Source organism: Macrosteles quadrilineatus, unplaced genomic scaffold (genome assembly GCF_028750875.1).
Source record: "Macrosteles quadrilineatus isolate MER2022 unplaced genomic scaffold, UCM_ALF_1.0 Scaffold_4__1_contigs__length_99947679, whole genome shotgun sequence".
Taxonomy (NCBI): Eukaryota; Metazoa; Arthropoda; class Insecta; order Hemiptera; family Cicadellidae; genus Macrosteles; species Macrosteles quadrilineatus.
This window is the reverse complement of record NW_026542597.1, coordinates 89,365,300-89,389,324: the sequence shown is the minus strand read 5'-3', so window position 1 is coordinate 89,389,324 and position 24,025 is coordinate 89,365,300. Positions and strand designations below refer to the sequence as shown.

Genomic DNA, 24,025 nt, shown 5'->3' with positions numbered 1-24,025 from the left:
ACTAAAACAATGGGACATTTCTTTTAATAAATTGTATGCCTCCTACAATTGCTGAATTTATGACCAACATCTAAATGGAACTATTTTAATGTTAAAAATAAGTTTTGGTGGTGTTTGGGGCGACGGGCTAGCACTGGGAAAGGAAAGTTCTTTGCTCAAAACACAAAAATGTTACTGAGTGTAAATGAAAGCTGTAGCAGCTTCAAAAGCAAAAAGGTATCTTTATGAACCTGATTTACCACACATTATGTACATGTACTGAACAAAGTAATTTTAAACACAGTTTATTTACTAATGTCACAAAACGGATAAATTCATGAAATGTTTTTCTTCTTTTTTTGCCTTATGCAACTTATTTAGCCTTTAATTCCAAAGGTAACAATAAAAAATTAAGCATCAAAGTGCAGTATGAACTTCGAAACCTAGCACAAAACTAAACATATGTGTATAGGCCCTATTACAATATATTCCTGTCAATTTGAGTATAGCCGTATAGCTTACATATTTATTTAGTGTCTACAAAAATACCAGTTTGAATAAAAGAAACACAAACCATTTTCAAGGGCTAGCAGTTCAAACTTAATTTTTTGTGGGTATGCAATGGTTTGAACCTATCACGGATAACTCAATAATTAGTCCTTATATGCAAACATTGAGTCTTTTCCTTCCCAACTAAAAGGTGGGTTTTTAAGTAAGATGTGTTTTCGTTTATAAATCCATAGTTCACTTGTATGCCACAAGGTTCTTTGCAGCTTACTGACATCATTTGAGAACAGAACGACACAATTGGCAGCTCTGTAGCAGATGTGTATGCATCGCTGTGTGATTTACAAGTTTTTAAATGATCAAATCTCCTGCGGAATAAGGTCAGTGATACGTTTTTTACTACAAGAAACGTATCCGATGACGACATTCATCGCTAGATGACTGAAGGATTTATACGTAAAAATGGCCCTCGAATATTTACACTTTTCCTTCAATGAACCAGGAATAAAATAAACAAATGGAAAATTATGAAATTTTACTATAAAATTATATAGCTACATTTCTATACACAATATTCAACATTATCAACACAATAGTGAGAAATACCGTTGCTACAACTAACAATAAATTGTACATATACACAAAATAATATTATCAAGGTACCTACATTGAAATTAGTACATTCTTCTTATCTATACAACCTTTGGGAGGGAGGGATAGAATTTAAAAGGTCAAACCTAGACAATATATCTTAAGTAAATATTTCAAATGATTTTACAGTAAGACTTAAAGAGTCCCAATTATTTGCATTTGTTTGGTTCAACTTAGAAAATTGCGGAAGGCTAACTAACTAACAAATGACGTGTGCGCTCACACAAGTATGTGATTCATCATGTGCAACGTAAATAACGATGTATCTGTTTGTCTTGCTCTGATTTGTACATATAGATATTATTGTATTCATGTTTTGTTTATACAGCAGTAGTTAACTTATTTTGCAAATATGTGAGATTTAGCGGTTTTGAAATGTATCCTTTAATCCTTGTACTTCTAATTATTCTTCTTTGAATTTACTTTTGTTTACAAGTTCCGTCCTGAATGGTAGTTCAAAGTAGCGTTCAACGAGATTATTATTGTCACTTAACTTGCGTTATTTTCAAAAGATAGGAAAGTAGTGCTTAAAGTTAGTAGTGTAGCATTGACGATAGCTGAAGAATAGAATTAATCAAATATGTTTAGGCCTAAGTGGTTGAAATCATAAGTTGTCTCTTGGGCCTGAGCATGTAAAGTAACGGTAGTCATAAGGGTCATATAAAAGGGAATCACGTTTTAAGGTTGGAGGGTTTTAAGGTCACGTCAAACCCCTAACCCCCTCTGGATACGCCACTGCTTCCTTTAACAAAGATGTAGACAAATAAAGATTTCCAAATGAGGTTAATGATAAGATGTCATTGTGTATTAAAATAATGAAAAATAATATAAAAATTACCTAACACGTTGAGGAGTGTAAAAGACGTTTCCAGCTTATGTGCAATTTCCCAAGCAACATACAAGTATAGCCTTTACTGATGCAGTAGGCAGTAAGACAAGATAAGTAAACAGTTAAGCTAAAATACAATTTAGAGGGACTTTGATTATTACGACGAAGAGTCATTATGGTCAATTCACAACTAATCATTAGTTTCAAGCTATGTCAACTATTGTTTTAATTTTAAGTGGCACATGGATTCACTATATAATGTTTTGATTTTAAACACCTTACTGAAAATAAACATTTAATTACTCAGCTAGGCACTAACACATGTTTTATTTAGATAGGTTTTAAAAATCTGTAACATGTACACATTGCATTTTGGGAAAACTAATTACTTAAAAATTTTCCTCTTTATCATGATTGAAAGATTTTGAAATGTACCAAAATCATATTTTTGAAGTATTCAATTCCCCAAAAGGTGGGACAGAACAACAAAACTGTTAGATATTACTCCTTACTGAGGTCTTCTTTTGCTATACCAACAAGTGGTTTTTTTGTCATGACGATTTTGTCGTAGATATAGTTTATGGATTTTCTTGAGCTGAAGAAGGGTGGCTTATTATTTCTTATAGGCCTAGGGCAGACTCAAAACCTGAATTTTCTCAATGATTTAGTTATTATTGTCACAAATCAAAGAAAAATTTAGTACTGACCAATACAATTTGTGAGCTAAAGTTATGAAAAGAAAAATACACAGTAAACTTACAAATAACAAATCTTTTACTGATTTAACATATTTACAATAATAAAACATTTAGATTCTTTACTGACATGGCTCAAATATATACAATAAAATTATTTGCTTCTTTAACTTAATCCGGTACAAGCTATTTACAATTGCTTGGATTCTACATCTGTATTTAAGTAACAGTTTTTAGACATTTACAAAATAATGGTAAGAAACCCACACCAACAAAACAAAACCATGAAGAATGATTAACTTTCAATGGTGCCACAGACAGTGATATTATTGCACAAGGATTTCAGTGCAATTCAAAACTAATAAACCCCTTTTTGACAACTAGAACTATAGAGTGAACAAATAGATAGGTGCCTAGAAATGTTTTTTTTTTTAGATTTACCAAAATCACAGCAGACACTAAAATACTCAGTTCTCAAAAAACAGCTATTGTATCACTCATTAACACAAAATACCAGGCTGTTCAGAAAGTAAAGAAGATTTTCGCCTGACGCCGATAGTCAAGTACTGTTTTCACACTTTCTAGAAAATGAGTTCACCTTGTCAATAACTGTCCAGAACTATGGAAAGGTTAGAAAAATCTAATAATTTACCCTCTTGCTTTAACTAAAATACTTTTCTATATTTTAACCCTATAATTCTAACCCTACTGCTTTAATTTTTATAGTTCTGAGTTAGGCTATACAAAGGGTAGAATCTTAAAGACTTAATATCCGAAAAACCCTTTTAGAAAATTTTAAATGAAGAAGTTTTTTGATAGGATATACTAACTCAGATTTATTTTACGATATAAAATATTATATACACATTCCCAACCATATTGTGGTGTTTATCCTAAGAATGATTTGAAAAATGGAAACAGTACATAATCCAAGCTGGAGAAAATTTCATGAATAAAATTTAAAAAATTAATTCAAATCAATCAAATTAAACTGGGAATAGTGTACTTGTTTTAAGACTTATTTTTTTATTTGATTAATTTTTAACAAGCATAATGAACAACAGTAAATCCAAGCTGTTATATTTATTTGCATCCATTTTAAAAGGCCTAAATAACTAAGAATTCATTTTGCAACACAAAAACTAAATAATTAATTACCTTTTGATTTACAATTTTCTTTGTGCTAAATCAATTACAACAATGAATAAATATTTTCTGAAATCAAAGGTTCAATCACCTAAGAAAAATAACCTCAATAATAAATTTCCTCTTTTACCTCAGGAAATATACACACTATTTAGTAGCTGAACTTCACCAAAACATATCCAGTCTTGCGATTTAAAAATTACACTTGCGAGGAACATTCTATTATTAAGTTACTTACTAATACAGAAATCGTTTGTGAAAACTGAAATGTTCAATCGAAGAAACCTCAATAGCAATTATTTTAAATCTATCTCACAAAAAAATACACAATATTTTTGTAGCCTAATACTACCACAATATATCCAGTCTTTCAAACTTACACAATCAAGGGAAAAAATATACCATGGTAACTTATGGCAGTGAACCAAGACTTGACTATTAGTCCAAGTAGTGAAAAATACAGTGGTGGTTCACATACGCTTATGACCTACGCTGGCGCTACTGACTGCGCCGGGACTAACTGGTATGGCAGTTGTAGGTGGGGCCGCTGGCTTCGTCCCCGCTCTCTTCCCCGCTGCCCACTCTCTGATATCCCATGCCCATAAGCACCACGTCGAAGGGATCCGCCTTCATACGACGCTGGTTTGATGAGGCGGCTGCGTCTTTGTCACGTACCTCGTGGGTGTTCTCTTGATTCTGGTGAAGAAAAAAACTTAGTAGTGTTAAATTTTCAATTTTTTTATAGGGAGATATTTGAATAATACTTCTCAGATGAAAGACCCATATGCGACTCTATCCTATTTTCTTTGGGAGAAATTTGTTGACTGTCAAACTAAATTAATCAATAACTATTGACAAATGCATTAGGGCTTTAAATCAGAAGTGGAGTCAAGCAATCCGTCTAATAATGCTCGTTGAAAGCAATTGTTCACTATTAGACTCAATATCTGATTTCAGTTGCAGTCACATTAGGTATACAGGTCTGTTTCCAATTAAATTTCCACGAGTCACTAATCCCTCAATTTTGGATGGTTCAAATATTATTACTTTGTGTTTGTAGCCCTAGAAACTCCCTTAGGTAAACACCACAGCTATGACTATCTCAATACTAGCACAATATGTTTACAGCTAAATATAATTAAAATCGTCAAATCAGCTACAAATTCAACAACGAAATGACATATATTGTAGTGTTTGAAGATAAAATGTGACCGAAACAAAACACTTTGGAAAAGAGAAAAGATTAGATTGGACTTATGCGTCCCTGCACAGTGAAGGAAACTCGCTTATGGGACGAACACACGCCCTTTCAGCTCTGGTATGTTGTGCCAGAAATATACTTGACGAGCAAGGAAGAGCCTTAGCGGTGAGCACTGAACAGAGTCTAATTGGTCTTTCTCTATCGTGAGCGTAGATGACGGCAAGCATGTTGTTGGACTTTGCTCTAGACTTCAGGAATAGTGCTAGACATAACTTAAGAGTGCCATTGAGTATTTCCTCTGTACCTTACTTCTCTGTGCCTGGACCTAATTGGGTCTTTAGTCAAGCCATGTCTAGGAATTATGGGGATGGATCTGGTAAACACTATTGATTTATCTCTTTGTAAGGGTTGTGTGGTCAGTGATATACCAGAATGTATATTTTACTGTAAAGATTAGTGAATGACCATACCTCAGGTAGTGGGGACCAAAGCCTTACAAGGGGGTCAATACCACTACTGGCCAACAGACAGTACGTAGGGTGCGGTTGTAGACAGTTCACTATGGAGCTATCGCCTCGCAGTATCCTCACGTTGTTGGTCGTCCGCCGGTCCCAGAAATACACTGAACCGTCGTCTGAACCTGCGATGATGTATTGTCCTTCACTGGTACAGAAAATTTTAGGGTTAAAATTAAGGAGGAAGTAATGGATACACATCCAACTTACCTATATAAGAAAAGATTTTCTGATAAATAAAAGCACAAAGAAACTTGATATAACAACCCCACAAGGGGCTTCTGCAGAAGAAGAAGCTTTTTCCTCCAAAAACCTTATACAAAGATTACGATTTTATTTTCAAAATTATCGTTTGATTTATTTTGAATGATCTGGAGAATTTTTGAACATTAAAATATTCAAAAATCAGCTAAAAAAATGATTAACAATGTAACACAGGTTTACCGGAAAGGAAAAGGCTCCACTCCAACACAATATGACAGAAACAAATTTTTACACACACACAAAAATCAGAATATTTCACTGTCACTGACAGAATTTTTCAAACCAAGAAAGGTTTAAGTTGGGAAAACTTCTACTAGGTTATTTCAAACAACTATCCTCTTATTGTTGTTCCTAACTTGAATTTTCTATGGCTAAAACTTATTTCAATGGGGAATTTTTGTATTTCTTTGGCCGGAGTAGACACTTTTTCATCCAGGCAAGCCCACTATCCTAAAAAAGTCTTAAAATTAAAATAAAACATTGTGCAAAATTATTACAACTGGATTATTGCCTAACATTACCATATTTCTATCGTTATTTCCTCGAGGTCTTGAGAAGATCCTAATTTTATTTTGTTTAGCAACCCACTTTTGTTTTTGTTAGGTCTGATAACTTACACTTCACTAGGGTAAAACAAAATAAACAATCAAAACAATGAAATCACAGGGTCAAATCCTGCAACAGTAAATTTTTGTTTGCTATAATGTAACTGCACTTTGCTTAAATGTATATCATCTTGTCATTTGCAAAAATTATTGTACTAAATTAAGTCATCATATTGTAAACTTGTTTATTTATGTCTTAAATAAAATAATTGAATTGAATAGGCTGACCTGCCAAAGAAATTAGCCTCCTTGATGTCGGTGGTGGTGTTGCAGTGGCCATAGAATCGTTTGTCATAATCGTATGAACCTTCTCGCCAATGTCGCTCTTGTGAAGAGATGCGACTGAGAATACCGTCCAAACCAAGATCTCCGTCCTTTGCCATCTCCAAGTCGTCTGAATCTGGAAATTAAATTTAACGGTATCAGCAATCTGACACATACTTTCTCCCATTAGCTTGCCACAGCCGTTATCATAGGTAAGAGGAGGGAGTAACTATGATATTTTATGGGGAAAATCACAATAGTTACAATAACTTTTGAACCGTAATTTTTTGCAATGGAGGATCGTACCATTTTGTTAGAGGTAAACGCACTATAAAATACCAAAATCTTAATACAAATCGTTGGGGCGTATTTTAAAAATACAGTTTTTTTCAATATTTTGATGGGAAATAACTGCTGAAATAAAAATTTCTGAAACATGAAAAAACCTGGAGATATCATGGATTACTACCGACATACAAAATTTCATAAAATCCAGACCACGGACGTGGTCTGCAACTCTATAAACATCCACACACACGCACACACACAGACATCACTTCTACGACCACCTTTTTGGGTTCTGGAGCAACCAAAAAGGAGATATCCTCCCAAAACTGAAACTGGAAAATTGTTGACAAAAGCAATACGTGCTCCACATACTATTGTATACGGGGGAAAAGTAAGGATTTTAGATTAATTGGATGTACGATGTTTATTTACTGCGTTATCTGACTTAACTTTGTACTTAACTTTGCTAAGCTGTCTCACCTTCCTCCGAGCCCTCTGGAGACGAGGACATGGTCGCCATGAAGATGTCCTTCTCCAGCGCTCTGCAGGCGTGACTGTTGACGTGGTTGGGAAACCTCTGTTTGAACATCTCTAGACACTGCTTCGCTTCGTCCGTCCAATGAAGCTCATTCAGACATCTCGCTAATCTGTCGATAAAATTTGATGTTGAAACCACTTTTATACAGTGTTGGGTGAGTTTGTTAGATACATTGCGTGTTTTGAAACCCAGCCTAAGTTGGAAAATCACAAAAGAAAACACAGAGAACTGTAGAGTAGTCAAAACAAGATTTATACAATGCTGAATGATTCTTCATTTTTTGGGTACCTAGAGTGAAAAACATAGTGGCTGACACACATAAAGGCATATGATGATTATTATTATTATCGATAGACATTATCAATTGATATGATACCGTAATAATAATGTTGATAACAGCAAATCCTCAGTTAACCTGTCAATTAGGAAATTTAAACTTTTAGAAAAAAGACTAAGGATGTACGGGTATCGAAATTTTGAGAAATTTTCGGGAAATTTTAAATCTTGTTCTTTCAGACAAGATTTAGTTTTGATCGAGATTTTTCAAGACAAGATGAAAGAAAAAACAGTCCAAAATGCCTGCAGAAAGTCAATGCAACACCGCAATACAAGAGTGCGTTGTTGTTGTGTTTCCTTTGTGAAGGCTTTCTTATTTAATTAATTCTTTACATGTAAATATTGCTTTAATTGTTTTATAATTTTTTTTTACATTGCAAATTATGAGAATTTTGTTAAATGTAAACAGCGTGAGACATGTTTTACTACTGTAAACATAGACAAAATAATTTGCTCCAAAATAATTCTACAAATAACACAAGATGACAATCAATTCCCCCTATATAAAAATGTGATGTTAATTTCCTCTATGTAGGCCTATACAATTCTGCGACTTTTCACTTTTTAGGGACATAAAATCTAACTGAAATTTTACGGACTTATCTGGAAGGATATTTAGGACGTAGACACTTCAATATTTATAGCTAATTTATAACTGTTTTAAAAAACCTAGGTTACTTCAGAAAAAGGATATACAGGATGTGAATTAACACCAAAATAGTGTCTTTGTTTTTGCTTGCAATTTGAAAATTGGAAATCACCAGTAAACTAGTACCAACCTAAAGAAGGCCTTGACGTGGTTACAGTCGAGATGTAGAGTTGTGTGGCAATCCCTTAGTGCTGCGTACATATCTCCATCCCTACAACGCAAAATATAACTGATAAAACTTATGCATAACAAGTATAACACCATAACAAGCACAACCCAATGAGTAGAGCATAATATTAGGCCTATTATTGTAACAGATTTGTATTGTGTTGGCAATCTTTTACTGGTGTACATGTTAGCGGCAAAGTGTATAACGAAGGCATTCTGTAGCGATTCTATGCATTGCCTGAAGCTTGATGGATAGATTAGGTTAGGTTGGTGATTTGAGTTAATTTTACATTACATTGGCTAGTGCTATAAAGGAATTAAAAGTCTAAAAAGTCCTTTAGAAAAATTAAATATTTTGTGTATGGTCAGGTTAATTTTTTTTAGATTAGATAAGAATATGCCAAACAGTGCACAAAAGTCTAAAAATGTCCTATAAGTGGGTATTTAATCATTTGCCTGCAGTGTCAATGGGTTTTCTATAGAATGAATAGGCAAAGTCTATAATGAACTCTTATTTTCTTTTCCAGTGTTCATTTTAGGCAATGTAAGGAATGTCTGATTGTATACTATGTAACAAATATACATTGTTAGCGTCTGGTTCAGATAAAAATATTGGTTAAATACTTGTTATCCGAATTATTCAGTTTTTTATCAGGCGATGATTGGTTTTCAACATACAGGTTCATCATCTAGTTGAATATCAAATCAAGGTTAATTCTCTTCATCACTGACATTAATGCTTAGAGTCGCAATAACAAATATATATAACATGTGGCATTCCTAGCAAATGGCCAATCAAGTCTTTCACCCCTAACCCCAAAGCCCTTAACTTAACCAAGCAATACAGCCTATGTACACACCAATCCCTCTTCATGTATGCAGCTGCTCTGTTCCCGTACAACACTGGACTGCTAGCGTAGTGCTGAATAGCTTCATTGTAAACTCTGATGGCCGGCCCATACTCTTCCTTCTCAAACAGCATGTTTGCCTGCAAACAAAAAATTGATAGGCGTTGGTGGATTTCAATAGTTTTCAACTCTAAAGCAGCGTTTTAAGGTTAGTAGGCAGGTAGGTAGCAGGGCAGGTTACCTGCATCTAGTGAGGCAGGTAACCTACCTGGCTTCTTGTAAACACTGAAAAGTGAATGTTTAGACATTATGATAAAATAACGTAAAACTATATAATAATAAAATAACAGTCAATACACTGTGTCAAATATTTTGGCAGAAGTCTGGAGCAGTTTAACTTGAACTCAAATCAATCCAAAAAATTACAAACAATTATTGAAGAGATCCATATACCATAGTTTACTTTAACCAAACCAACACTTCAAAAAACGCAGCCAAACGCTCACCGTAAGTTTCATAGCCTCCACATGGTCTGGGAGTTTAAGTTTGCTGTCGTCCTTTTTAGAACTTGATGTAGAATAACCGTTTGTGCCAGGATGGTATCCGTTGCTGTATCCGTTTGACGTGCTGCCATGATCTAAAAAAAACGTGTAAGCATTAAGTTTTTATAATCAATTATCAATCATTGAGATGGGGACACCACTTGGGTGTGTATTTGAACCCAAATATGTGTGAAGGATGAGTGTAGAATGGTGTTGGTGTGTGATGACTTGTGATTGTGAAGCTTTGTTACTAAGATCAGCGGTTTCATTAGTCAGGATCATTTATTTAAAGCCCAATGATCAGGAACAGCTGGGTCCAGTTTCGAACCATCAAAAAGCTACTGACTTTTCTCAGGATCGAACCGGCAATCTTTTGATTACTAGGCTAGCCCTATAACCTCTCAGCTACCCAGCCAGTTAACATACATACTGTTATGAGTTATATTACTTCAACTATTTTGTTTTTATAGTTGGTAGTCTTGAGTAGCGGGGATGTCTCTCTGCGTAGAGATCATCGTCCTTCTTCTTAATTTTGTACTCCAACGTATAACATCTAAAAATGTAGAACATGCTGAATTGAAGATGTATTAAAGAGTCTTAGTCTGACTTGGTGTTTTATTAATCATATATTTTAATTAAAAGTAAGAGTACATCATGGCGCAGTCTGAAGAAGCGACACTCCCAAGGTAATAAGTCGAGTGTGTTTTATAGGACTTAAAAATGGTGTGTAGGCCTAGTCGACCTCACATGTTCAGGATTGCAAGTTCCGTTTTAAAAATTCAATTAAGATGTCTTTTAAGCCTCCCAAGCCTCTAAATATTGATGACAATGTTTCGGTGGGATGGACTCTCTTTAAAAATCAATTCCAATTGTTTCTAACGGCCACTGAGGCCGATGCTAAAAGTGACCATGTAAAGGTAGCTCAACTGCTGAATGCGATTGGACCTGATGCATTATCAATATTTTTCACTTTTAAACTGGGGGAAGTTTCCACATTAAAATTAAAAGATGTTTTGAGTGCTTTTGATAAACATTTCTCTCCAAAATCTAATGTTGTCTATCAAAGATATTTGTTTCACAAGCGATCTCAGGGTCTGGGGGAGCCCTTTAATAGTTTCCTTACTGACCTTAGAAAGTTGGCTATCTACTGTGAGTTTGGGAGTGAAGAGGATAATATGATTCGTGACCGGATTGTAATGGGCATTAATGACCAGTCAACACAAGAAAGGTTCCTTCGTGAAACCGATTTAAAATTAGAAGACACAATCAAGTTTTGTAGGTTAGTTGAAGCTAGCCGAGAGCATGTTTCGAGCATTTCGAAAGACAAGGCCTTAGTTGGCCTAGAGTGTAGTCCTGTACAATCATCTAGTACATATTCCCAAGGTATAAAGACGGAGAATGTAGTCCATAGTGTGGGTCGTGGTAACTCAAGATGTCCGAACAATAATAAATTTAAAAAGTACTCTCTCACGGGTAGTAAAAGTTCGAATTTCAATAGGCCTTCAAGTGGTAACGGTAAGCAAAATTTTGATTCACAGACTAGGACTGAATATTTGTGTAAGAAATGTAACACCAAACATCAAGCAGCTCAGTGTCCAGCCTATGGTAAAACTTGTAACTTATGTCGTAAAATGAATCACTTCTCTGTAGGCTGTTTTAAAAATAAGAATAATAGGCCTAAACAAGTTAATGATGTACTGGTGTATGACGATGAAGAGTTTAGGATTGATTCCATATCTAACAATCAATGTAAACTTGCTTGGTTTGAAAACTTGTGTATTAATGGACAAAACATTAACTTTAAGCTGGATAGCGGAGCTGAAATCAACATATTACCTAAACATGTTGTTGAACAAATTGACTCTGAGTTATTGGACTTTGTAGTCAAATCTAATGTAAAATTGGAATCTTTTGGTGGCTTTCAACTTAACACTTGTGGTGTGCTCAGTCTAAATTGTACATATAAAAACATTACAACTAAGGAAGACTTCATAATCGTAAACAATCTCAAAAGTATCCCGATTGTTGGACTTGGGACTTGTGTTAAACTAGGTCTCATAAAAAGGGTAAATGCTGTCGAAGAGTTGACAAAGGAGAGTTTTGTTCACCAAAATGCAGATGTTTTTTCAGGATTAGGTTGTTTTAAAGGTAAGCATAGTCTTAAAGTGAATCCTGATGTACAGCCAGTTGTTAAGCCTCCTCGTAGAATTCCGTATTCTGTTATGCCGAAACTGAAAGACACTCTTAACGAACTGGAAAGATGTGAAGTTATTAAAAAAGTCAATGAACCATGTAATTGGGTGAGTAACATTGTCATAGTTGAGAAAAGTGATAAAACTTTAAGAATTTGTCTAGATCCACAATGTCTAAATGTAGCATTAGTTCCAGAGCCATTTATGATTCCCACTATTGATGAAATCAAAGCCAAACTGTCTGGTAAAAAGTATTTTTCAGTATTTGATTTGAAAAATGGGTTTTGGCATATCGCACTTGATGAAGAATCCAGTCACTTGTGTACTTTTAGTTCCCCGTATGGGTGCTATAGGTTCTTAAGACTTCCTTTTGGGTTAAAGGTAGCACCACAAATGTTTCAGAAACTAAATTCCCAGATTTTTTCTGACATCAATGGAGTAACTGTGTACTTTGATGACTTGCTTGTAGCAGCTGAATCCCTTGAGGAACATGATACTATTGTAAAAGAAGTGCTAGGTAGGGCTAGAGCTAATAATGTTAAGTTCAACCCAAAGAAAATTCAATATAAGATGAATAAGGTGAATTTTTTAGGCCTATGCTTTGGCTCAGAGGGTGTACAAATAGATGAAAGTAATATTAAAGTTGTGTTAGAATTGCCGGAACCTACTAGCAAGAAGGAACTTCAATCCATGCTTGGCCTATTTAATTATTTTCGTGAATTCACCCCTCACATGTCTACCTTGACCAGTCCCTTGCGTGAATTGTTAAAAAAAGATATTGAATGGTCTTGGTTGCCTGTTCACTCAGAGTGTGTAAATAAGTTAAAAGAAGCAATAACGTCAGCGCCTGTTTTGGCGACTTATGATAGTTCTAAGCCGGTTGAGGTCCATTCTGATGCTAGTAAAAATGGTCTTGGATGCTGTATAATGCAATGTGGTAGGCCAATCTCGTTCGCTTCTCGCAGTATGACATATACCGAGCAGCAGTATGCTCAAGTGGAAAAGGAATTACTTAGTATCGTATTTGCTGTTACTAGGTACCACAACTTGCTGTATGGTAACAAATTTGTTGTGTATAATGACTCAAAACCCTTGGAGTCCATGATGAAAAAGCCAATTCACAAAATTTTATCACCTAGGTTACAGAGGTTAAAATTAAAATTAATTAAGTATGACCTAGTTTTGAAATACTGTCCTGGTAAACAAATGGTTGTTCCTGACGTGTTGTCTCGCACTTGTAAGCCCAATGAGAATTGTGTTAGTGTAAATGTAATAGAAAATGTGGTACCTTATGTTTTACCAATATCAGAAAATAAAATGGTAGAATTTCGAGAAGCAACAGACAATGACACAGCTCTCAGCCTTGTAAAACAATATTTCAAAAGTGGCTGGCCTTCAGACAAAAGGTCTCTACCAGAGTGTGTAAAGGTTTACTTTGGTAAACGTGGTGATTTGTATGTATTTGATGGCCTGGTATTTTTAAATGATAAGATTGTTGTCCCATGTAGTTTAAGAAAAGCCATGTTGGATCTGTTACATGAAAGTCATCTAGGGTGTGAAAAAACAAAGTCTCGAGCTAGGCAACTGTTGTACTGGCCTGGTATGTCTGTAGATATTGATAATCTTGTGTCTAGTTGTACTCTTTGTCAGAAATTTATGAATGCAAATGCTAAAGATAACCTAATGTGTCATGAGATACCTGATCTACCCTTCAACAAAGTAGGTGTGGATATTGCAGAATATGGAGGTAAAATATTCCTCGTTGTAATTGACTACTACAGTAAATGGCCAGAGTGCCTTGAGTTAAAATCTAAGACCACAACAGATGTGATACGTGAGCTCAAGAAAGTATTTTCAGTTCATGGTATACCAGCCAAGGTCATTGGTGATAATAATCCCTTCGGTTCATATCAGTTTAAACAATTTGCCTTGGACTGGAATTTCAAAGTTGTAAATAGTAGCCCGTTGTACCCCCGTTCTAATGGTCAGGTCGAAAAAACCGTTCAAACTATCAAAAAACTGGTTAAAAAATGTAGTGAGGATGGCAAAGATGTCGAGATTGCTCTCTTGGAGCTACGTAACACACCTGTTGTAGGCAATATGTCACCAGCTCAAATCCTAATGTCTAGGAGGTTACGAACAAAAATCCCAATATCGGCTAGATTGTTGAGACCTGAAGTTTGTGATAGAAATGTTGTTAATAAATTATTATATGAGAAGCAAACAAAAGCAGTATGGTATCATGATAGAAATAGTCGCCCTAGGCGAGAGTTCAAGGTCTCGGATGAGGTAAATGTGTACAACGTTCGCTCCCGTGTGTGGGAACCAGGTAGAATAATAGGCTTAGCCAAAACCCCTAGCTCATATTATGTTAGGCTGAGTCATAGCGGCTCAACTTTACAGAGGAATGCAAGTCACTTAAGATTAAGGAAAATTAAGAGACCACTTGGTAAATATTCTGGTCAAATAGTAAATCCTAGTGTTACCTATCCTATGTCGCCACTGTTACCCAAAGCTGGTTCGCCTAAAAACAGAATTCCTATGCCTACTCCCTTGCTATCAAACAACAGAAACTCAGTGCCATCTACTCGCACGAGTTCTGTTAGTCCTAGTAAGAATCTTGAACCTAATCCTACAACCACTGTTCATGAGACGCCTGTTAGGTCTGGCCCGAGTAGGCCTAATTCTAGGTTTGGTAGAGTTATCAGACAACCTGAAAGATTTAAAGATTATGAGATGTAAGCTCTTGTTGTTTATGGAAGAATATTTTTATTTTAGAATCCAAATGTTTAGTTAAGTATTTGTGGTAAATGGTCACAGATTTTTTATTTTGTATTAATGAAAATATCTTGCTGATTTGGTTCTGCAGGTTAGAATTTTAAAGATAAATTAATTTGAGTACGGTATCAAATGTTTTTAATTTCACTTGTAAGATGAATTTTAATTTTTAGTAAAATGTTAGGCTATGTTGATTTTTTAAAAATGTACTTGTTTTTAATTTCACATGTAAGATGAAGATGAATTTTAATTTTTAGTAAAATGTTAGGCTATGTTGACTTTTTAATAATGTACTTGTTTTTAATTTCACATGTAAGATGAAGATGAATTTTAATAAAATGTTAGGCTATGTTGATTTTTTAATAATGTACTTGTTTTTAATTTCACATGTAAGATGAAGATGAATTTTAATAAAATGTTAGGCTATGTTGACTTTTTAATAATGTACTTGTTTTTAATTTCACATGTAAGATGAAGATGAATTTTAATAAAATGTTAGGCTATGTTGACTTTTTAAAAATGTACTTGTTTTTAATTTCACATGTAAGATGAAGATGAATTTTAATAAAATGTTAGGCTATGTTGACTTTTTAAAAATGTACTTGTTTTTAATTTCACATGTAAGATGAAGATGAATTTTAATAAAATGTTAGGCTATATTGATTTTTAAAAATGTACTTTTAATTTCACATGTTTAAGATGAATTTGTATTAAAATGTTAGGCTAATGTTGATTTTTAAAAATGTACTTGTATCAATTTCACATGTTTAAGATGAATTTGTATTAAAATGTTAGGCTAATGTTGATTTTTTAAAAAATGTACTTGTCCAATTTCACATGTAAGATGAATTTGAATTTTTATTAAAATGTTAGGCTAATGTTGATTTTTTAAAAATGTACTTGTCCAATTTCACATGTAAGATGTACTGTTTGTTTCTTTTACTGTTGTTCTAAAAGTACTGTTTATTTCTTTAATAAAAAGGGGAAGTGTTATGAGTTATATTACTTCAACTATTTTGTTTTTATAGTTGGTAGTCTTGAGTAGCGGGGATGTCTCTCTGCGTAGAGATCATCGTCCTTCTTCTTAATTTTGTACTCCAACGTATAACATCTAAAAATGTAGAACATGCTGAATTGAAGATGTATTAAAGAGTCTTAGTCTGACTTGGTGTTTTATTAATCATATATTTTAATTAAAAGTAAGAGTACATCACATACAGAAATACATACAGAATAGGATACAAAATGCAATCATAATGGACAGATTTACTTAAAACTTTTATCACAAAAATATTAAATTGCATTATGGAAGTATTAACACTTAGGTTAAAAAGAAAGTTTTGATTAGTTCCTAAATTTTGGTTGAGTGTACTTTCTAGTTCATGCTTCAATGTAAGAAGATCTAGTTTGGAATGTTGCCTTCAAAAGAGAGTTACAAAACTGCCTTTAAATAGCAATCATTAATCGCCAAATAACAGATCAATTAAAAACTTTTGTGTGGGCTACTCAAATAATAGCATTATCTACAGTTGTTTTCCTAACTTAATTTCAAACTTAAGAAAATAAACATACATTTAAAATAAAATTTATCAAACCTTTTTCACCTTTAGAGAAAGATGGTTTGGGCAGGTCGAAAGCCTTTGGCTTTTGTTTACGAGTGATGTCAAACAAGTAGATCTGTTCACCACCGAGGTTGAGAAGGAGATCAGTTCCTTTGGAGCCAAAGGTGACGTAAGTTGCGGCTAAATTTCGGAACTTCTTCTGTAAGTCTTTTTGTTTCACTGGTATGTGACCTGAAAATAATAATGATAAAATTATGGTTTGGAGCTCAATGGGTAAAGTAAATTATGTTAAAAGAGCGTTTTCCACCAACTTTACGAGCTAAACTTTACGAGCTACACGATTAAGATAAAGAATGCGGAACAGCTAAAAACAACAGGGTTAAAATAGGTTGCAGCGCAAAAGTGTTTTCAAACCCGCCTATGTGTTGCGTGACAAACTAACTGAAGTTTTTGCAGTTCTTCAGTACAGTAGTGTTCTGCTGTGTATCTGAGAATGAACTGTCTATTTTTGTTGATTGTCAAAAGAGGAAGCGATGGACAAAGATGTTGACACAACCCTAGATTTACAGTCCAAAATTTGAAAATCTTGTTGTGAACGGTGAGACTAGGAGCCATGAGGGTACTTTAAGTAATCTAATCAATTAACACCCGATAGATTACTCATTAATTTACCCGATTAATTTTACTTCATCGTAAAATTAAAGGAACACTTTAGGTTAAAAATAAGTTTTTCTGTACTTTGTATCCAACAAAACAGAATGAAACAGAACTTCAAACTCAGACACACAGTAAATTAATAAACTGTTTTCATCAACAGTGAACTTTTTTATTTATTTATAATTAATTTTACTTAAGTAATTTCACTCAAACTAAAATATAAACAGTATCCCAGTTTGGCAGGGTTGACAAGTGCTCAAGTGCTGCACAGTAGGAAGTTAGTCATGCTCTGAGTCACTAAAATAGTCTCATTGGTTTTAAAGGAATTGGTGGATTCGGCAACCGCAAAGTACGAAGCACACTAATGGTTAATCGTGCCGCTACAAAAACGCCACTTAAATAAATTTTCTCTACGAATAAAAACTGTGGTCCATGAACGAACCAAAAACATTAATAGCATTATATTTATAGTTTTCCATAGTAATAGTTGTAATCCGACCTGCCACGAAGTACTGCACACACTCCCGGGGCAAGTTGTCCTCTAGCTCCAATGGTTGGGACGGAGGAACGTTCAGTCGAGCTCTCTGACTGTGGAGACTCTCGGACAAGTATATCTGCGGAGCAAAAGTCAATAAATATTAACAACTGATATAGACTCTGTACAGTACAGTAAGAATGTTTTAAATGTACGTTAAAATGACACACAAAAAAAGAAATAACATGAAGGACTTGAAATGTTTACATTTAATTAGCATTTTGGTAGTATCTGTTACACAACTATGCTGTACCAGCCCAGTAAAGAATTGTTGATCTCTGAAGTAGTGGGAAATGATGGATTGTGTCAATCAGCTGATCGGGTAATAGATTGTTCCTGATTCGTACATTATTTGTGGTAGGGGTGTGCGATGCATAAAAAATGCATCAAAATTCTGATTTGATTTGATGCAATTAATTGCGATTCGATTCATTGGTGGTCAAAAAACAATTTGATTCATGAGGGAATCAGTATCCATATACGAAAAACGCCTGCAGAAAATCAATGCAATACTCGCAATACAGGAGCGTGTTGTTCTTGCGTTTCCTTTGCGAAGGCGTTCTTACTTAATAAATCAATATTTGTTTCTGCTTTGCACAACCTTTAGTGGTCAAACGGCAGGTATACTATTTTGTCTTCATATCACTCGTGATTATTTAAAATGTTTTCCCTGCCATTGCACTTTTAAGTTTTTTTTTTTTTTATAAATAGGAATACATTTTTCTAGTAATAAAAACAACTTAAATACAATTTTCAAACAATACAAAACTTTAAGTCTAATGTAAATCCAGCAAACACAAAATTTATTCACTTGAACAGTTGTAGCTAGCTTAAAAAAAGAAAGAAAAACATTGTTGATTACAATAATACTGTCATAAATAATTTTGGATGGCTAGTGTACCTTGGTAAGCCGGATCATTCTGCGGTCGTACAGCCTGACGTAGGGGTCGTTGGCTCCCACAGCCAGTATTTCCGGTCGCAGCGGATTAACAGCGAGACATTTCGCCTCCGCAAAGTGTCCGAGATGTGTCCTCAGGTATACCAAAACGTTAGTCACGTCTCCAGAACACGAGTGCGGACTGCGCATGTCATACTGCCTGTAAGAAATATTGTATGTTATTCAAAGAAAATGTAAAATACGGAAAAATCCCAATTTGTGAATAAAAAATGTTTTCTGATATCGTTAAAAAGCATGAACTGTGTAATTATACTTGGGTTCTAAGGCCTCTCTCTAAAAAAGTGCATTTTTTCTTTTGAAAACATTGATTATTTGACTATTTCAAAGCTCATAAAAAAAATGAAACAAGAAAACATACCGATGTAAAAAATTTATTTTTCTATACTACAAAACACTTTTTTAAACCTTTTAAAGTATGTTTTCAGTGTGAAAATGTTCCTGTTCCCACTGTCTATAGTTGCATTTTTTTGTGTCCAGTGTCCAGCAAAATTCAAACTTATCATTGAAATATTTTAGAACCAAGAAATTATGTTGAATTTAAAGATTGTATATCAATTACTTTACGGATGGCCGGTCCAACATTTTACAAAGGATGTTACAAAAGGAACAGATACATTCACATGCATTTTTTTTGCTTCCCCAAAAAAAAAAAAAAAAAAAAAAAACTATCTAGCACTCTTACTCTAGTCATAAGCATGTAGAAATTTCAGAAATCCATTAGGTACCTGACGGCTCCATCTTCAGAAGCGCTCCAGAACAGGAAGGGCACTTGAGGCGCAGTCGCCAACCGCTTTACTCGGCCTGTTGCGCATGCACACACCTGAGTCGTTTCCTTCAGCGTAACGTCTATCGTGTGCACCTGGAAGTCACCCGCTCCTGTGACCAGCGTATTGTCATTGGTGCCTGGTAGAAACTGCGGAAAAACAAAATTGGTCTAAAAGAAATGTTTTGAAATATCTGAAAACCTTTTAAAAGCCAGAGACTGTTCTGTTTATCTTCACCATGTATTTTTTTATATTTAAAGCACCTAGAAATCCAAATTCAGTAGACATTTTGTAATTTGGGAAGTTTGGATTTCAAAAGTGTTGGATGACCCAAAATCAATTACTGCTGTTTTATAAAAACTACAATTTTCATGAGAATGGCAGAAAATATAACTATAATATAAATATTGACAGTTTTGTTGAGTGCTGGTATCTGTTGGGTTCTTGGAAAACTACGTCCAAAACTACTGGGATGCAGTACATGTTATAATATGCCTCTCATTTGGATGAAACTAAATTCAAACGTTTTCACCCTACTATCCACTCAGCGCATTACCGGTAGCCAGTTGCTGTTCCCACAACTGGCCACGACCGCAGCAAATGTGTTATCAGTTGTTCAGACCTAACAGTCTACTATATTAACAATGAGCCTACTGATTACTCCGATGCCACAAAAGTATTTCAACGCTTGTTTTCCCAGTTACAGCACAAAACAGCCACAGTTGTCAACCGTAGTGTTATTCTTGCATAGAGCTTTCGTATGTTACTCTTTGACAAAGTGGATTTTGGGGGTTGTTGTACAACAATATCTACATCAGGTAGAAGTAGTAGGCTAGTAATAAATTACCCTGTTGTAAAAATTTAGTTTTAGTTTAGCATCTTACACTTCAACATTTGCAACACTAAACTCACCTTAACAGAAAATATATTTCCATGATGTATAGTTTGAATGGTTTGGATCTTCCGATGCCTGAAAGGATCCCAGAGAATGACTTGGAAATCATCCGAGGCCGAAGCCAAAATTCTGAAAATGAACAGTTGAATTGAGAATAATTTAAGAAAAACCTCAGAAAAGAAGAAATCAAATTGTTTTTGTGATAAAAACTAATTTAAATGAATGCAAGATTATCTATTGATTTTTTATAGTGAAGTAGACATTCTAACCACATATCTTTTGATTGGTTGGCTTGGGCACAGTGATTGCTTTTTACTTATAAGTGTAGGCATAGATAAAACATACTCCCTTAGTAGATTTCTCATCCTAATGGAACAGCTGAAGACAATTTTATTGTTAGTTCTGTACGGTTTATGTTAGAGGTCGTGTTTTGTTTACAATTTGTTTCCCGTTAATACAGTCATTTAAAACCTCGTTTAACCAAATAATACGATCTAATCATAAACAATAAATTGTCCCATAGTTATTTAACCAAACAGTAAAGCACAAATCAAGGAATTAACCCTAAAATAATAGAAACAAAATTTCGTCGACACTAGCGCCCAGTGTGGCGTACATGAACTAGACATGAAAAACGAGCTTCAAAATTTACAATGGAATGAGAAGTCTACTTGTGTTGGTTAGTCTATGGTGTAGGGAACCTACAACTAATAAATGCTTTGGGTATGTACCAGTACTGAATAAATATCCGACTTTAGGTGATTTCTCCTCGTCAACTAAACAATCCCAATTTATCAATTCACTTGTACTTGGAAACTTCCCAATGCATTAATCTTGCAGCTACAGTAACTAGTCTCATTATATACAAACTATCGTAGGATAGGGATAGCCTCCTCCCAAAGACTTCTCCACGGCGAACAATGTGACAACTTTACACTCGCCCAATTATTGTCATGGGTATGCAGTTACACTGAAATTACGCAATTGCAATGGAAGAGTGTCTAATATAAACCGTTATGAGGTACAGCTACTAAACGATTGCAGGATAGTGATCTAAATTACACAATCTGTTAAGTTAACCCTTTGTCTAGCCTATTATTCTGATAAATAATAAATGAACTGTACAAAGAAATTATTGAAAATGGACATGAGTTAGTAAAAGTAACAATAAAAGATTAAAGAGAAGTTACTTGAACTGAAGAATGTGCAGGCTGCCTGTATAGTAACAGTAACAAGCCCTAACAAAAGTGTAACATAAGCATTGTGAAGACACTCCATCATAAATTAGTGCTACAGCTGTTTCGGTAAGCAAATATGATATAACTGTAATTAACATCTGCCGGAACAAAAAGCCAATCATTAAGCTGTTCAAAATCATTATAGGCTTAAAGTTAAATCCTCATACTGTACATTTCTAAGTAATGTAATCTTCTGAAGTTAAACTAGTCTACAACAGGGTGTCAAAATTTGATTTAGCTCATTAAATCGTTTGACTAAATGAAATGGAAATGATTGTCTCTGGCTCACCGGCCTTCTGAGTTCCACTCTAGGCAGTTGACACATCCTTGGTGTCCTTCAAGCTCCTTCTCCAAGCCGAGACGGTGAACGAAGCTGTCGGTCACATGAAGCTTATGCTGAAGTTGATCTCTCACTCCCTCCTTAGTCAAAAGAACCAATCACAGTTTTGACAAACATTTTCCTAACTTTTTGTAGTTCAATTATATTAATTGTTTAACAAATTTTAAAAAAGTGGGTCTTAGGCCTAATTATTTATTAACTTAAATGTTGATTGGTGAACTTAGGTTAGGCCTAAGTGATCTAATCTTACCTATTGCCACAGCACTCATACTTTACAGAAAGTGCAAAACACAAAATGAAACTAATAAAATACAATGTAGGCCTAACTTAATTTATAGGCAATGTTGTTTGATGGACATGCCCAAATTTAATTTTGAAGAGTTTATCAGGGCTAGATTCAGTTTTGATCATTCACCAGAGCTATTTAGAATTGTGTGTTCTGATTTTAAAACGACAGCAAATGAAATAGGCTGAATAAGCAATAAAATGGGTTGTAAATACTTACATTGATTTCCCTCCTTTTGACATAATCAGCAACGTTGCGGTTGGGCATGTTTGTGGAATTTTACCAAGTATTCAGACACAGCTGTAAATTTTGAACATCACTTCTAACTAGAAGAGACAACCTGCAAGAAACAACTACTGTCATTACCACGCTACCAACTCATTAACATTAGAAAATAAATATGTTATCATAATGTTACTAACCAGTTCTAGAGTTGTTCCTCTTTTCATTGTCTATGCCTGTGGCCTTTTCAAAGATGTAAGTTACTTAAAAGGTTTTTGGGGAAGCGGTCCAACACCGTATGATTTGAATATTTGTTGAAAATTGAACCCATCCCTCCCGAAGTGTGAGGTGCCAACCACCAGGCTAGCAACACACCCTTAGGCTGCGGCCACACGGGCGTTTTTTTTTCACGCACAAACAAAGCGTGAAAACATGCAAAAAATTAGAGTAGCATTGAAACAAATAGGCGCCCGCTACTGGGGGAAAACACACTGCGTGTGGCATACCTCATTACATTTAATGCTGCTCATATTTCTCGCGTTTTTTCACGCTGCGTTCTTGAGTGAAAAAACGCCCGTGTGGCCGTAGCCTTAGGCTAATCCTTTACATTAAAAAATGTATCACTTAAGACACAAAGTACCCTAATAAAACTGAAAGAATAAACTTAATGATAAAGCACTGAGCACCCTATAAAACAATAGGCCTATGTTAACTTATATATCACTTGGGACATTAATAAATAAATTTAAGAGTTATATTTAAATATGAATCACTCAGTAGGCTATTAGGAATCAATTTGAAATGTTTTCAAAAGTCATTGATGAGGCAAGAGTCTTAAAGAGCTAGCTTCCATCAGCTTCAAGAAGGCCCAAGTTAATGTTCAATTTTAAAACTATTAGGTTAGGTACCTATTATATTACAACTATATTATATTAGGTACTTTACAAGCTAATCGCAACTTATCAGACTAAGTGATTCTCAAACCTAAGCTTTAGGAAAATAATTTGATGAAATTATACATGACGGTCATTCCAGTATTCTAGAGAGTAAAGTATTGTTTGTAGGTCTATTAATACGGTAATTCTTGACAAGCAGCAAAATGTTGAAGATTAAGTCACGTATACTGTTAGCAATTACATTTGATTTCTTTAATACTTGCCAAAATATTGATGTCTCCAGTTACCATTAATTTACAAGTATGCAGATGCAGTAATACAAAATTTGACAACCAAAACTAAACGAAAACAATTCATTCAAGGACATAGATGCTACGTTCATAAATCAGGTGTAAACAGTTGACAACTCCATACCAAACTCAAACTGACATCTTGAACAGCAAGAACAGAACAGCTGACCTGAGAGAGACATTGGTAAAAATGCCATGGAGAAGGCAAGGCATATTTTTACTTTTATACTTTTTTTATATCAGGGGTTAACAAACTGCCAAAGTAACTGTATAATAATAGTCTAAGGAATCGAGTAAATTACTGTCATAAGTTAAATAATTTTATTAGTTATGCTCATGTGGCATTATTTTATTGATAAGACTCGGGAGCATTAAAGTGGGGAGCAA

The 24,025-nt window shown here is 34.5% G+C and overlaps 1 protein-coding gene across 2 annotated transcripts; it reads right to left on the bottom strand.

Moving 5' to 3' along the window:
• Window positions 1-1,019: 1,019 nt before the first annotated feature.
• On the bottom strand, window positions 1,020-23,718 carry LOC128992438 (WD and tetratricopeptide repeats protein 1-like). 2 transcript variants are annotated; one of them, XM_054416012.1, is made up of 15 exons: window positions 23,612-23,718; window positions 22,450-22,570; window positions 21,894-22,024; window positions 20,384-20,495; window positions 19,433-19,620; window positions 18,651-18,846; window positions 17,714-17,828; window positions 16,591-16,788; window positions 9,990-10,120; window positions 9,496-9,623; window positions 8,598-8,678; window positions 7,425-7,591; window positions 6,621-6,792; window positions 5,479-5,671; window positions 1,020-4,503 (listed from the first exon to the last, which is right to left on the bottom strand). In XM_054416012.1, exons 2-15 carry the CDS (start codon window positions 22,495-22,497, stop codon window positions 4,324-4,326), a joined length of 2,040 nt encoding a protein of 679 aa, XP_054271987.1. In that variant the 5' UTR covers window positions 22,498-22,570; window positions 23,612-23,718; the 3' UTR covers window positions 1,020-4,323. The 2 variants fall into 2 exon arrangements, with proteins under 2 accessions (XP_054271987.1, XP_054271988.1); XM_054416013.1 differs by having other exon boundaries at window positions 16,600-16,788.
• Between the last annotated feature and the right edge of the window lie 307 nt (window positions 23,719-24,025).

Excerpts from the sequence above, each read along its gene's own strand:
- LOC128992438 (XM_054416012.1), bottom strand. The coding sequence starts at position 22,497 with ATGCCCAACCGCAACGTTGCTGATTATGTCAAAAGGAGGGAAATCAAT. Across the intron at positions 8,679-9,495 it reads GCATACATGAAGAGGGATTG|GGATGGAGATATGTACGCAG; the intron begins GTGTGTACATAG and ends TTTGCGTTGTAG. Across the intron at positions 4,504-5,478 it reads TTTGGTCCCCACTACCTGAG|AATCAAGAGAACACCCACGA; the intron begins GTATGGTCATTC and ends TTTCTTCACCAG.